Source organism: Vicia villosa, linkage group LG4, assembly GCF_029867415.1.
Source record: "Vicia villosa cultivar HV-30 ecotype Madison, WI linkage group LG4, Vvil1.0, whole genome shotgun sequence".
Classification (NCBI taxonomy): domain Eukaryota; kingdom Viridiplantae; phylum Streptophyta; class Magnoliopsida; order Fabales; family Fabaceae; genus Vicia; species Vicia villosa.
The window spans coordinates 177,154,884-177,171,415 of NC_081183.1; the positions used below are offsets into that span (position 1 = coordinate 177,154,884).

General features: G+C 36.7%; 1 protein-coding gene and 1 pseudogene across 1 annotated transcript; one reads left to right on the forward strand and one right to left on the reverse strand.

The window, feature by feature from the left end:
- Positions 1–11,124: 11,124 nt before the first annotated feature.
- Positions 11,125–14,305, reverse strand: LOC131596099 (LEAF RUST 10 DISEASE-RESISTANCE LOCUS RECEPTOR-LIKE PROTEIN KINASE-like 2.1; annotated as a pseudogene).
- Positions 14,306–14,529: 224 nt separating this feature from the next.
- Positions 14,530–16,434, forward strand: LOC131596104 (rust resistance kinase Lr10-like). The gene is made up of 2 exons (XM_058868665.1): positions 14,530–15,233; positions 15,323–16,434. The coding sequence occupies exons 1-2, from the start codon at positions 14,624–14,626 to the stop codon at positions 16,432–16,434; spliced, it is 1,722 nt and encodes a 573-aa protein (XP_058724648.1). The 5' UTR covers positions 14,530–14,623.
- The last annotated feature ends 98 nt before the right edge of the window (positions 16,435–16,532 follow it).

Below are 16,532 nucleotides of genomic sequence, written 5' to 3' on the forward strand. Positions count from 1 at the left end.
CAAGAAAGGGTCCACACGTGGTAGAGAAAAAAAATCAAGAAACAATATCTTGGGAGATGCAATCTGGACCCTTGATCTGCTCTTGATACCATATTAAGTTGTATGTATTTGTCATAGCAACTTGAAACAAAACTGTAACAGAATAAAATTGTAAGACTAAAAAATAATATTCATTACTGTCTTGGATAGAGTATACAAGAGTACTTTTTATATACCAAATATAACTAACTAATCCTAAAAAGTAGCTGACTAAACAAACGGTAACAAACTGTAACGGTAACTAAAAGAGACCTATCTATGCTCTTATTTTAACAGTTCTTGTTTTTACCCTCTGCTTTTTTTTGTTACCTCTATTATGGTTGTAGCTTCTGATCTTGTTATGCTTCTCTTTCATGTAATTAATAACTTTTAATCATCTCTACCATTTTTGTAATCAAAGCTTCTTCAAGTTCCTTACTATTTTCAATTAAGTCAAAACTGTTTCAGTATTTCTTTCTAGTTCCTGCGTTTGGATAAATTATTAATCTTATTATATACTTAAGACCATCTCCAATGGTAGTTCCTTCTAATAAGTTCTCCATCTAGACATGCCACATCATAGTACCATTGCATTGCAATGCAACTATGAAAAAATTGTGGTACCCAATCAAATTAGTTTATGAGGTAAAGTTGTGGGCCCAATAATAACTTTTTAAAATTATACAATTAAAATAAAAATTATAAAAATTATTTTAAGATGATGTGGCTAGTGGGACCCATAAAGAACTTAAAAATGGGTTGCACCATTGGAGATGCTCTAAGGGGTAATGTAAAACTATAGAAAGGTTCTTGAAGAGGTTGAATGTTTGATTGGTTTAATACCAAATAACTTTTACTGTAAATTCTGAGTGGCACAGTTGGTAAAAGCTTTGGCAAATTGCTATTAGCACGCAAGTTTGAACCTTGTGTGTAACAGTTAATTTCACCAATGTTGCTGTAAAAAAGTTTAAAATTTATTTTTTTATTTTTTTTTTAAAAATATAATTTTTTATATTATTCTTGTTAAATAACATTATAAATATAAATTAATTTTTATCCTATTCATCAGCGCCATGTCACTGTCAGCTTTACAAATCAGAAGGTGGACAAAAAAATCCAATAAATATTAAGTAGAGGGACCACAAAACTGATTTATTTTAAAAGAGAATTAAAAGATTAAAAAACGAAAAAAAGAAAAGAAAAAGAATCAAACCTGCATTTAACCTTAATTAAAATATTTTTTTAATGAAAAAATTATATATTACAAAAGAGATTATAATCACCAAATTATAAATATAAAGTGTCACATAACACAATAAATGTCTAATGAACTACCAAGAATAAACTACTAAAAGTATAAATAAAAACAAGAACAACAAAAAAAATACAAAAACAAACAAAAGAGGTCAGAGAAATCCTACAAATAAATGCCCTATTAGCTAGAAGTCTAATATTCAAGTTAGTACTGATGATGTCAAAAGTATGAGTTTTAAACTTGAGAAGGAAATTCCTCCAAAAGCTTCTAAGAGTACTGATGATGTCATAAAGAAATATGACAAATCTTTCCATAAATTTTTAGCTAGAAGCCTAGGTAGAAGCGATATGGCTTTGATGATCTATGACGTTAGTAGAAACGGGACCAGAGGCATTGGTTATGATTTCGATGAAGAATCTTATTAAAAACAAGAAGCTAAACCAAATGTGCTACATTCTCATTTTGCTTCTATTGGTTTTGTGCCTAAATAGAAATCTCCTGAACCCAAGGCAAAACCAATAGCTAAACCCTGTCGTTTTAATTCTTGCAAATATGTTTATTCTTCTCCCAAACCCAATGTTGTCAAAAACACCGAGAACACTAACAAGAAAGGACCCAATAAGTTATGGGTACCTAAGAAGAAGATAATTTAATGTGCAAATATCCTTAGCAGCACAATTAAGACACCAGTCATGGTACATGGACTCTGGCTGCTCGCGACACATGACGGGAAGAAGGCATATGTTCCAAAGCCTGGAACTTAAGCCCGAAGGCATCGTAAGTTTCATAGGTGATCAGAAAGGGAAGATCATAGGCTTCTGAACAATTGGTAAGGGTTCCCTTTCTTCTATTACTATTGTTTTGCTTGTTGATGTATTAATGCATAACTTATTGTCCATAAGTCAATTAAGTGACGATGGCTATGATATTATCTTTAATCAAAAACTCTTATAAAGTTGTTAGTCTGAAGGATGTCTCTATCCTATTCAATGACAAGAGGAAGAAAAACATCTATAAGATTAGACTTTCTGATCTTAAAGAGCAGAACGTAAAATGTCTTATGTCTGTTAACGAAGAGCAATTGGCGTGGCATAAACGATTATGCCATGTTAGCATGAAAGGGGTCTTTCAGTTGAACAAGCTTAATTTAGTCAAAGGCCTTCCTAATATGAAGTTCTCTTCAAAGGCTCTTTGTGAAGTATGCTAGAAGGACAAGTTTTCTAAACCCTCGTTTAAGTTTAATAATGTTGTTTCTACCTCTAGGCTTTTGGGGCTTGTGCATATTCCCTTGTTTGGATCAGTGAAAATTGCTTCTATCAATGGTAAGAAGTATGGATTAGTCATTGTTGATGATTACAGTCGAAGAGCCTGGATTAAATTTCTAAAACACAAGGATGAAGCGCGAGTTTGAGATCGGCTCGCTAGTCTTACGCAGAAACAATAAAGACTCCCGTGAGGGAAAATTCGCCTCCAATTGGGAAGGCCCATATGGAGTCTACGATAAAAATAAACAATGGGCCTACTACCTCGAAAACCCACTCGGGGAAAAACTTGTTCAACCCTGGAATGCTGAAAAAACCAGACAATACTATAGCTAACCAACAAGACATTATCCAGCAAGACATTATCCAGCAAGCCATTCACTAACAACGATGCGTGGCCGAATAAGGAAGCGCGTCACGGTAAGGACGTGAACCTCTCTGTGACAACGAAGGTCGAACTCTTGCTCACACGAGTAATATTCTTGCCAGACGGGGAAGTCTACATCTAGCTCTGCCATCGTAGTAATTGTTCGGCAGAACACCCAGCTCGCGATAAGAATGTTTACGCCACGAGCACTTGACCCCGACCGCGGTCTCGAGCTCGTCATTTGTCTATACCAATTCTGGTTTTCCCGACTTGTTCCCCGCACAATCAGATGACAATTAACAGTCGAGCAACCATAAATCTTAACATATATCGAGTGTGCAACACTTATGAAAATTCAGCATACACCAAACATGCAACATTTACAAACTTCAGAAAACACTCAAAGCATTCAAACGAATCATTAGAATAAAAATAATTATAAAAGGGCCGACCAAAACGGCCGACGATATCTAGTCATTACAAAATGCACGGGCATACAGACCCCAAAAAATTAAACGGGCATAACCCCATTGTTTAAACAAAAGGAATAAAACGGGCACACAAGCCAAACAGAATTAGGCATGCAGGCCTCTAGTTAGTCTCAGACATCATCGCCCTCCTCTTCTTCTTCCTCGTCCCCAACTCCTTCAGGAATAACAATCTCGCCCACCACCACTTTGTAGTACGGGTTGATTCCCTTGGTGACAAGCTCGACCTCCGGGTTAACAATTTTCAGCTGCTCGACCGCCTCCGTAAAACCAACATCCAAGGTAGCCATGCAATCTTGTTCGAGCTCCCTTATCTTCGCGATCAGCTGTGCACGAGTCAACAGAGCTTTTTCCTCCTCAGTCTCCTCCTTGGCAGGACAGGTAGCAGATTCCAGCTCTTCGACCCGCTTCTTCAGCTGGTCACGCTCGTCGGTCAAATCTTCCAGCTCTTTATTCTTATTGAGCAATTCTTCGTCCAACTGAGCCTGAACCTCATACTTGTTCTTGTAATGCTCAAATTCTGACTCCACCTTGTCAAGCTGAAGCCCCAGCGCCGCATACTTGGATTTTAAGCGATCATAATCCTTCTGTGAGTAGGTTTTCGCATTGTTCAAAGCAAGGACGGCCGCCATAATCCTCATCATGCCCTCGGCATCTCGAGAGAGCTCATTTTCTCGAGTCTCCTTATCACGACCCAAGATGTGTCTAGCTTCCTCCTCGTACAGTAGAAGAGCGTTTTTCCCCGTGAAGAGGCCTCGGTAGAGAGTACAGGGCGACAACAAGAATGTCTCCAAAGAGTCGGGTGCTTTTCCCTTCGACCGACCACTAGGGGAAACTTGAATTTTCTGCTTCTTGAAAGGCCCATCCAGGGAACCAGGACTTGTTTCAGACGAGGGCGAGCAACCTTTAGAGCCAACCTCCCTACCGTCAGTTTTCAACTGTTGGACACGAGTCCTCTTCAGACCGCCTTTCACCCCTTATGTTTTTCGCAGCTTGATCATCTTCTCGTGTAGATCGGCTATTTTCCCTACAAATATGAAGACAAGATTAGCACGAGCAAAAAAAAGACTCAAACACATGACAAACGTATTGTACCTAACATAATCATAGCCTCCCCGTCCGTTTGACACTCGAGGAGAGTCTTCCTATTTATATAACAAGGAGCAAAGACGGGCATCCCTTGATCGTCGAAAATATGTTTCTCGTAGGGTGTAGTGCACCTCGTCGGTCTAAAGCCACCAACATATTTCACAAGCAGTTGGTAGGCGACCCTATCGCGGTCGTCCATATCCTCGATCTTATAAATATAAGCATCTGTTCCCCTCTCAAAGTGCTCGTACTGCCACTCCAAGGGAAACTTGCAAGCTAGCCCTCTTTTCACCTCCCCATCTTCTTTATACTCCACGGTATCAAACAAAGTCATATCCGCGACCCGGGTGAGAGGTTTTACCACAAAATACCTATCTTTGAAGTGCTTCATGAATTCCTGATAAATTCCGAACAACTTCCTTGGCTGCTTAAAGGAAACCCAAGCATATTTCTTGTCGGATTCCCTCTTTCTCTACAAATGGAAGACCCTGAAGAACAAGCCTATGCTCGGTTCAACCTCAAGGTAACGACAGACATGCTCGAAAGCCTGAAGAAAGGCAAGAGTGTTAGGGTGAAGTTGGGAAGGGGCCAGTTGCAGAAAGTTGAAAACATTCATCTGCAATTTTGTGAACGGCAGTCGCATCCCCACCTCTTTAAAGGCGAACTCATACATCGCAAAATGGTTCCCCAAAAACTTTGAGCAGATCCGTTGATGAGCCTTAGGAGGGTAAGCCTTCCATGACCCTTTGTTGCCCGGATCCAGATCCTCGACGACATTAAAGGATTCCCCGGGATGCACGGCAAATTATGAAGCTATGCCCAAAGGATCAGACACCACCCAACCCTCGAGTCTCCTTGGCGGAACTACCTGCACCGTAGGAACCCCCTGCTCGACAGGGACTGCCCCTCCTCAGGATGATCCTTCACATCCACTAGAATAATCTCGGGGTGTTCATCGACCATTTTACTTGAAAAGCAGAGGACATAGTGAATTCGACTGTAATCAAATCCACCCTTCCACCGATTGGTAGCCTAGGATGAGTAACTGTTGATGTATTTCTGCTTTCTTTGTTTTGTTTTTCATTTTGCTCGGAGTGCAAAAGTTCAAGTGTGGGGGAATTTGATCAGTTCATTTTGATGCACATTCCTCTACGGTTGTACTTATACATTTCCATGGTTTGCTTGTCTTATTTTTGTATTTTATAATGTTTTTATATTTTAAATTATTTTTATTGTTATTTGATTTTCGTATTTATTTTTCAGCTTTAGCAGTCTGCACGGAAACGATCATAACTGGAGTTCCGGGAGTCCGATTGAGGCGTTCTAATAATCTCCGGAAAGCTAAGAGAAAGAGCTACAACTTTTATGTTGGAGTCAAAGTCAGAATCGGAACCTATATTTCCCAGAATTGCGTTTGAAGCTGCAGCACTATTTTATTTTCAGTTTTTGGGTCGTTCAGTAGTGGGCCTGGTTTTGTCATTCGACCCAGTTGGGTCATAAACGTTTTTTGGCTGATTCCTAATAGGTCTAGCAGCCGTGTTACTGTTTATCACGTTTTACTATTCACAATTTTGTTTCGACTCTTTTGCTCTGTACGGCAATGGAGAACTAAACCTCGAGGATCAATTCACTGTAATCAGATGCCGCTTTGAGGTTCTTTTATAATTTTCCATTAATCTGTTCCTTTGAATTCAATCTATAATTACAATTGCTTGCTTAATTTAATTGTTTTTATATGATAGAATTCTTTAATTTGATTGTTGTCTGTTCTTGAATCAATTTCGTGATTAGTGTAGCTTTTGCATTGTCGCGTTCGATCATATTGTGTTTGCTTAATTCACAATAGCTTATAATCCGTTTGCTTTATCCGGAATTCAGGGACAGACTTCGTATAATTGCTATTGCGCTTGTCAGTAGTTTTTGTAGTCGAATAGGATCAGACCCGTTTAGGGAATTGGAATTTTATAGGGATCAATGATAAGTCAGAAGTTGATACAGGGGGTTGATTCGTTTCAGCTTATTCAGATAATCACTTTTTTATAATAACTTATTTTCTGCATTTTTATAATTGAACACGAAACAACCCCCCTTAATTCGAATTCCATTCGGTTAGTAACAACTAAGAATCCTTGTGAGACGATATTCGAGTCACTTGTCGCTATCTACAGTTTTATTCAAAATAACTCGTTTTTGATCCGCGTGCGACAGCAGATCAAATTGGCGCCGTTGCCGGGGATTCTTGTTGTTATTAACTGATAATAGAGTCATAGGTTTAGTGTTATTGCGTTTAGGCCTTAGTTTCCTCACGGTTTTGGCCAATCCGCGTTTAGAGTCGAAAAATTCAGTTTTTGAAAAAATTGTGTTCGATTGTAAAAAGTTTTTGCCTACTGGAAGTAGAAAAATCGTGTGATTAATACTCCCTTACTCTAGAAGAGTAAGGGAATTCGAGCCAAAATTGACAAATTCATCGTTTTTCTATTTTTAATAAATTTTTTACTGTTTTCATAGAGTCAAAAAAATCCAAAAAAATTCTCAAAATTCTTATTTGTCTTAATTAGATTAATTTTCGTGTTTTTATATTTTTCTGAATTTATTTTAATCATTTTTATTCTTTCTATTCGTTTCTGCATGTATGGGACATAATCGGTATTTCGGTGTTTGTTGAACCCATGGCTGAACAAAGAACACTAACGCAGTTGACTGTCCCTAGTGTGAACTATAATGGTTTATGTGTTGACTATCCTACGGGTGATGCACCTTTTGAATTGGAATATGGTTTAACACATTTGTTGCCTAGGTTTAATGGTTTTGCAGGTGAGGATCCGAATAAGCATCTGAAGGAATTTCAGGTTGTGTGCTCTGCACCTTCCGAACCTTCACTAGAGGATATTGTCAAACAAATGGCTGCAAATAATCTTCAGTATCAACATCAAGTAGATTCTACTCTCCAGACTTTGCAAACACAGATTGGACAGCTTGCCACTTTGATGAATGCCATGCAACAAGCTCAAGGATCAAACCAACAATGCTTGGAAGAGCATTCTGTTTTTCAAATAGAGTTTCTTTCTGAAAATGTTGTTGGTACTTGTACTGATTTGTTTGCAGATGATTTTCCATCATTGTCTGGTTTTGATGTTGTTTACTCTTGTGATGTTTGTACTGACACTAAAATGTGCTCTGTTTGTACTGAAATTGAGGTTGCCTTGCAAGTTGATATTCTTACTGCAGATGAGGTTGCAAATGAAGTTGTTCATGTAGATGAAGCTCTCGACACCCCGGCTGCCCGGAAAATATCATTTATAGAACAACCACATTCCTAAGAGCTGAAACCAATTCCTCAAAATCTTAAATATGCTTATTTAGAGATGAATGAAAAACTTCCGGTTATAATTTCTTCTAAAATTTATTTTGATCAAGAAAGTAAGTTTTTGCAGGTTTTGAAGAAGCATAACAAAGGAATTGGATGGACCTTGGATGACATTTATGATATTAGTTTGTCCATGTGTGTGCATAGGATCTCACTTGAAGATGCAGCAAAAGTAGTGAGGCAGCCCCATAACCTTTGGTTCCTTGATGTTGTGAAAGATGAGAGCACCTTCACGTGCCCATTGGACACTTTTATTTTTAGAAGAACATTCTTTGATCCTGGAATAAAAGGCGAAGGAGCTAAACCACTTTTTAAGGACGATGAGCATTACCAAAAGCTACTCCATGAGAGCTCCAATTTGGAAGAAGAGAATATAGAAGACCTCTCTTTGGGAAAGGCAGCTTATGTGATCACTTATCCTCCTTGACTACTCGGGTGTGTTCTTTCCTTTCTCTCACTCTTATTTTATATTAATGTTCTTTCATTGAGGACAATGTATGTCTTAGGTGTGGGGGAGAGAATCATTTATTTGTTTTGTTTTCTTTCAATTTTTTTTTGTTTTTGTTTTAATTTCAACCAATAAAAAAATGCATCTTCTTGAAAGCTTTAGGCTATAGACTGATTTGAGTCGAGTTTGCGGAGACGTGGGAAAAATTCACAAGACCGGTATCGTTCTAACACCGTAAGTCTCCTGCATATGGAAATCGATTTGAATTTTTTATTATGTTTTAGCCTTAAATTCTCATTCTTTGACAGCTCTTGAGTAGTTTATTTCAACAGTCGGCACCATCTCTCACACACTTTACGCAGGAAGCCGATGAATATAAGTGAATGTTCCGAAAAGAAAAGAAAAAAAGAGAAAAGAAAAAGGTAATACACCTTCTAAGTTTGGTGATTCTCACCCGGTCACTTAACCCAACGGTTGTGTAATCTTCAAAAAAAAAAAAAAGTTTTCAAAACTCTTTGTTAGTTGGTTCAGCGGTTTCTGGTGCTGAACTTGGTAGGGAGGATTACGGTCCGATCCCCCGCAACTACATCTGAGTAAGCAAAGGGTTATGCCATGCAAGTACCAGAATCCCGTGAAAAAGGATCAGAGTCACTAACCGGTCGTCCTGCTATAAGTGTGTGGAGATACCGGGCTTAATGTGATTGCGCCTGAATGAAAAAGAGCAAAAAGGATGAGTAAGTTAGGCTATGGTATAATAATATATTTTGAATTAGTTTGTGTATTTAGGAGGCTTATGTCTGCATATCTGTGGTTAGTATTCTTACGATATCCTAAGTGTGCAAGATTAGTACCTGTCGATGCAAACTTACCCGAAGAAGATTGGTAGCCTAGGATGAGTAACTGTTGATGTATTTCTGCTTTCTTTGTTTTGTTTTTCATTTTGCTCGGAGTGCAAAAGTTCAAGTGTGGGGGAATTTGATCAGTTCATTTTGATGCACATTCCTCTACGGTTGTACTTATACATTTCCATGGTTTGCTTGTCTTATTTTTGTATTTTATAATGTTTTTATATTTTAAATTATTTTTATTGTTATTTGATTTTCGTATTTATTTTTCAGCTTTAGCAGTCTGCACGGAAACGATCATCACTAGAGTTCCGGGAGTCCGATTGAGACGTTCTAATAATCTCCGGAAAGCTAAGAGAAAGAGCTACAACTTTTATGTTGGAGTCAAAGTCAGAATCGGAACCTATATTTCCCAGAATTGTGTTTGAAGCTGCAGCACTATTTTATTTTCAGTTTTTGGGTCGTTTAGTAGTGGGCCTGGTTTTGTCATTCGACCCAGTTGGGTCATAAACGTTTTTTGGCTGATTCCTAATAGGTCTAGCAGCTGTGTTACTGTTTATCACGTTTTACTATTCACAATTTTGTTTCGACTCTTTTGCTCTGTACGGTAATGGAGAACTAAACCTCGAGGATCAATTCACTGTAATCAGATGCCGCTTTGAGGTTCTTTTATAATTTTCCATTAATCTGTTCCTTTGAATTCAATCTATAATTACAATTGCTTGCTTAATTTAATTGTTTTTATATGATAGAATTCTTTAACTTGATTGTTGTCTGTTCTTGAATCAATTTCGTGATTAGTGTAGCTTTTGCATTGTCGCGTTCGATCATATTGTGTTTGCTTAATTCACAATAGCTTATAATCCGTTTGCTTTATCCGGAATTCAGGGACAGACTTCGTATAATTGCTATTGCGCTTGTCAGTAGTTTTTGTAGTCGAATAGGATCAGACCCGTTTAGGGAATTGGAATTTTATAGGGATCAATGATAAGTCGGAAGTTGATACAGTGGGTTGATTCGTTTCAGCTTATTCAGATAATCACTTTTTTATAATAACTTATTTTCTGCATTTTTATAATTGAACACGAAACAACCCCCCCTTAATTCGAATTCCATTCGGTTAGTAACAACTAAGAATCCTTGTGAGACGATATTCGAGTCACTTGTCGCTATCTACAGTTTTATTCAAAATAACTCGTTTTTGATCCGCGTGCGACAGCAGATCAGGGTGTCCTTCTCATATCCTCTCCACACTCATATCATTGCCACAAAGACTTGGGGGGCTCCTATTCTAGTCTGGGATAAGTAGGCCCAATACTTGTATCAGGGTCGAGCAGGCCCATTCCCTGAGCTAGGGCCGAGCAGGCACAATCCCTGAGCTGGGGCCGAGCAGGCCCATTCACGCTCTAGGCCCAATGACACGCACACTAGTTGTTACAAGCATCAAACCCACGTGCCCACTAAAGAGCACGTGGTCCAATCCACTAGCGCAGGATTCGGGCAACTCCATCCAAACCCTACGCTATGTTCACCCAGAATGTGAGTCACTTGTTGACTCGGCCCTACCACGAAGGATTCTGACAGTTTCCTAACACGTGGGCCTCTAATGGATTCGGCCAATTAGGAAATCTTGGCCCAGCGTTGGAGGCTATAAATACCCTCTTTCACTAGAGGGTCAGGTATTCAGTATTCATTCTTTCACAACTTTTCTTGTACTTTCTCGGCGTGCTCTCATTCTTATTTTAGCATCGGAGTACCTTGCAGGTACACTCCTGTTCACAAATGCCCAACACGTTGCAGACCACGACGATCTTTCTGATCAGGTGATCTGTTTATAAAAAAATTTAGTAACTATTAATGGTAGTTTAAAATAAATTTTATGCTTGTATATAATTTAAGAATTTTATACAACATGAAAAAAACTCTAAAATCCTGATTTTATGAAGACTAAAAATATAAAATAAAAATAAAAATAAATGGGTTGTGTTCATAAATAGAAGTGACAAGAAATGAAGAAATAACACATAATTATACAATTTTTTTAGGTGTTATGTAAAATTTAAATGCTTAACAAAACTAAAAAAAAGTGAACACTATTAATTTTTATCATTAGTAGTAGCATAGTACTAAAGTAAAGGGTCTTCCATAGATTCGCTATAGCTATTTACATTATATTGAATCATTTCAATTGGATATGCAGAAGGCTTTGGAGGAATTTTAATGTCTTTAATATCTCCTTCGAGCATATCTATCACTCTGTCCATTGAAGGACGATCACTAGGGTTCAATTGTATACACCATAGCGCAACTATGAACATCTTTTTTACATTTTTCTTTTCCTCATCAGTAGCTTCTCCCAATATTTCTATCTCCCTTTCTTCAACCAATTCATTGTAAATCCAATAGGGAAAGAAAATTTGGCTTGAATCATCTGCATTTGAGTTCAAATTTCTTCTCTGGTTTGCTATTTCCATTAAGAGCATTCCAAAGCTGTACACATCGGCCTTATAGGAAACTCCACCAATATTTTTGTAGAACAGTTCTGGAGCCATGTAACCAATTGTTCCTCTAGCTGCAGTTAAAGTTACAATGCTATTGTCAACTGGATAAAGCTTTGCAAGACCAAAGTCTGAAACCTTGGCGATAAATTCGTCATCAAGAAGTATGTTATGTGGCTTGATATCAAAATGTAAAATCTGCATGTCACAACCTTGATGCAAATAAGCAATTCCACGAGCCACTTCAAGAGATATCTTGTACATTTGCTTATATGTCAAAGAAATATGATCTTTTCTAGATGAAATGTATTTATCAAGAGAGCCATTAGGCATGAAATCATAAACAAGAGCACGTTTTGATCCCTCAACACAAAATCCAATAAGTCGCACCACATTGGTGTGATGTATTCTTCCTATGGTTGCAACTTCACTAATGAAATCCTGTCCATTTCCATTACCTTTAGGTTTTCCCAACATCTTTATTGCTACCAAAGGCCCACTGCGTAGCCTTCCCTTATAAACCTTGCCATAGCCTCCTTCTCCCAATTTTTCCTTAAGATTTCGAGTCATATCCTTTATCTCTTTGTATGAATACCTTATTGGCACGAGGGGATTCCCTTGAAGAAAATCTTCAATATTTTCATATATTGATGCATGTCTTATTCGATACGTATGTATCAATTTTACAATGAAAACCAAGAGACCTATAGTGAATCTAATGATAATATATAGAACAAAATATACCTTCCCATGATTTTTCCTATTTCAATACCAAGTTCAGATTCAGGAATACCTTCAGCCCCATCATATATTCTCACACCTATTGCATGTAGTAGTCCTGCATTATACTATACATCACATATGAAGGCACTAATTTAAGCATTAACTAATAGAATGTTATAATTAATGTTTAAATGGTAATGTGAATATAATTCTACCAAAAAAACAATACAATATGAAATATAGGTATATGCATTATACTTAAAAACTACCTCGAGCAATGCCATATAGAACACCTGCGAGAATTTTAACAAAGTTAATCACTAACTGAAGGAGATGACTTAGAAGACAAAAGTTTTAGAAGAAAAAAGAGTATTTTGCTAGTCATCAGTACTTATTTAGAGTTCATTTTGTCCAACAAGGTACTTCAAGTATTCTCAATGTAATAGGGATAACCACCCCGCATGAGGTTATGCATAAGTTTATTTTATCAATCCTTTACTCTCCTTTGTATACAAAAGTAATAATTTATTTTAGTTCTTCTAAATAAACACCAAAATAAAAATTACAATGGCTGATTTTTTTATGAACAAGTTTTGTAAAGACTAAAGCAAAGCTACAAGGACTAGATGTAAAAAGTTATATATTTGCATAGATTAAAAAAATAAAATATTTTTTACGAGGATTAATAAAAAATAATATATTTGCAAGGCTTAAAATTATACTAGCTCATTTATTTTAAAATAGAGTTTGTAAATTTAAAGAAGTTAGAATGAAAATTTCTACTTACCTTCTATAAACATTCGAAGCTTTGATGGAGGCCCTGAAATAAAAATGAAAAATTTATTCAGCTTATCTTTCAAAGTTGGAGGACATAATAACGAAAACTTTGTCAATGAAAAAAATCACATGATAAAGATTTGGTAATAAAAGGGGTTAAATGTGAATGTCAATAATTCGATCATTATAATTAGGTGTAAAATTGAAAAGTTAAAAATGTAAAATTGTTCTTACCTTTGTCACAACTGACATAAAATCCCAACGTGGTTCTACATTGATCAGCCGGATCGTTGCATGCAATACTCCTAGTGGTTTCACTCCAATAGCAAAATGGATTTCCACAAACATTTTCACAACCAAAACTCATCCAAGAAACCTCAAATCCACCCTTCAACATCTCATGAATTTCACTGTACGAATACTTTTGATTCGGAATCTCCCATCCACCGAGTCCACTTCTATTATAGCCGAAAAAAGAGATAGCAGTAACAAACTCCACATGACAGTCATCATATTTGAAGTTACTAACCTTCAAATCTCCAGCAATTGCATAAACATGGCCACCTTGAGAACCTTGTGACTTGATGCAAGAAGCTGTGTCCGAATAAACTGGATCATCCCGTACAGGATTGCTACAATTCATGTAAATAACGTGCTGGAACATCGGTAATGATATAGTATCAAGATAAATATCGTATCCAGAAATTATTCTTTGTTGGGAAACTTGATATGGATCAATCTCTTCGTAGCTAGAATTGTAATAACTTGTGAAATTAGAAGTGTAAAAGTAATAGCGTGGAATAGAGGAGCAATCACCTTCTTCAATTCCTGGATCAACTAACCGAATTGTATAGTTTTTGTAGTCGATTGATTTCACATGATATTTACCCGAAAATAAAGTTAACGTTGTGACGTTGTTTTCACAGGTTAACTCAAACCTCGGATCACCGCAGGTTGTTGGATCATTCTGAAGCCGAAAAGGATGTTTTATGTTGTTGATTTTACCGCATGAAGAAGGTGGACAATATGTTTGGTTATTTGTAATTGCTGCATCACATGTTTGACGATGATTATGCAGTAGTATCACAACAATTAGTATGAATATTTGGAGGAAACATAAGAATGATTTTTCTCTACACATTGTTGATGCTGAAAATGGATTTTCAGTGATAATCAACTGAAAGATAACATGTATCTAAGGACAAAATTGTCTTTCTAAAAGTCAAGTCTTTTAGCCATCGTTCTTGACTTTCATTGATATACAATCATTATAAAATTTTTTAGTTGTTGATTTGTTGAAAAATTTGTCTAGAACTGCATTTTTTCAACTTTTTGTACATACAATATAAGGGAAGAATAGTATTGGACTTTGAATGTTTCAACTTTTTGTTCATTTATTTGGATCAATAATGCAAACTTTTCCTCACAATGGACTTGCTATGCTATATATGAAATCATACAAGTTTGAAAAGTGATTAGCTTCAACATGTTACTGAAAACAATATTAGCATTGCTACTGCTGCAGCTAATAAAACGTGGAAATGGTTTGAATAACAATAACTCTTCCATTCGATGCCCCTTTCGTCTATCTTGTTCTCCTAACAAGAATCAAATCCTTGAATTTCCTTCACTACCAGAAAAATTCACTGTCAGATACATAGATTGCGAATTGAAAGAGTTATCTCTATATCACCCACAAAACTGTTTTTCTAGTCTCCTTTTAACTCACAATTTGTCGTTATTTTATCCTTTCCGTCTTCAATCAGATTTTCGTTTTAGAAGCTACAATGTTACTTTCTTTAATTGCTCTTCAGTTCGACAACACCGTCTCAAAAGCTGGGACGATACAAACCCTGGTGCCCAAGATATGTTGTCTTGTCCGATTTATGTTGCTGATTCCACTGAAAGTGTTGTCGATTTAGACTTATTACGCTGCACAAGAATACTTGATAAAGTTTTTCCAATAGATGCATTTAATATAAGGCTAAACTATCTCAGATTGACTTGGTCTGAAACAAATTTTGACAGTCGATGTTTAGAGTATGAGCTACGCAACAAATCGAAGAATCACACACCTATTATTTTAGAAACAACAGGTGAATGGAATTGATTATATATACCTTGAGTTCTATTTCTATCCATAAATATTTCAATTTTGAAGGTTACTTTAATGATGAATTTGCAGGAGCAATTGTTGGTTCAACTATGCTGGTTTTTTTTATTGGTGTTTTTTTCCGCGTATACTTCTATTTTAGGATGAAAGGTGAAGATCAAACTAGACTTGAAAACTTTTTGAAGGATTATGAAGCTTCAAAGCCAACAAGATTCTCTTACGCCGATATCAAGAGAATTACAGATCAATTCAAGGAAAAGCTCGGCGAAGGAGCTCATGGAACTGTCTATAAAGGTAAATTATCGAGCCAAATTATGGTTGCTGTGAAGATGCTGAATAATACAGAAGGAGACGGGAGAGAGTTCATTAATGAAGTTGGAACTATGGGAAAAATTCACCATGTTAACGTTGTTCGCTTGCTTGGCTTCTGTGCGGATGGATTTTATCGCGCTTTGGTTTATGACTTTTTCCCTAATGGTTCACTACAGAAATTCATATCTCCGCCCAACAAGGATGATTTCCTTGGTTGGGACTTATTGCAACAAATTGCTATAGGCATTGCCAATGGGATTGAGTATCTTCATCAGGGTTGTGATCATAGAATTCTTCACTTTGATATCAATCCTCATAATGTGTTGTTAGATGATAATTTCATTCCTAAAATATCAGACTTCGGTTTAGCTAAGTTGTGTTCCAAAAATCAAAGTACAGTCTCGATGACTGCAGCGAGAGGAACATTAGGCTATATGGCGCCTGAAGTTTTTTCTAGAAATTTTGGGAATGTCTCTTATAAATCTGATATATACAGCTACGGCATGTTGCTGTTGGAGATGGTTGGTGGAAGAAAGAATACTAATACAACCATAGGTGAAGAAAATTTCCAAGTTTTGTATCCAGATTGGATTCACGGTTTGCTCGAAGGGAGAGACATACATATTCCAATTGACGAAGAAGGAGATTTTAGAATTGCAAAGAAGCTAGCAATTGTAGGACTTTGGTGCATTCAGTGGCATTCTGCGGATCGTCCCTCTATGAAAACTGTCTTGCAGATGCTTCAAGGAGAGGGAGACAAGTTAAGAGTTCCTACCAATCCTTTCAATGCTCCATCTTCGGCTAATAGAACTGCAAATACTACTGCAGGATATTTAAATTTAGAACTTGATGTGATTCAAGAATTAGACTAGTTTAAATAATACTAAGAATTGATACATGTAGATAATTTTATTTCTTTATAAATGTGGAATACTGTTACTTTATATAGTCTATTTGGTTTGCTTCTGTT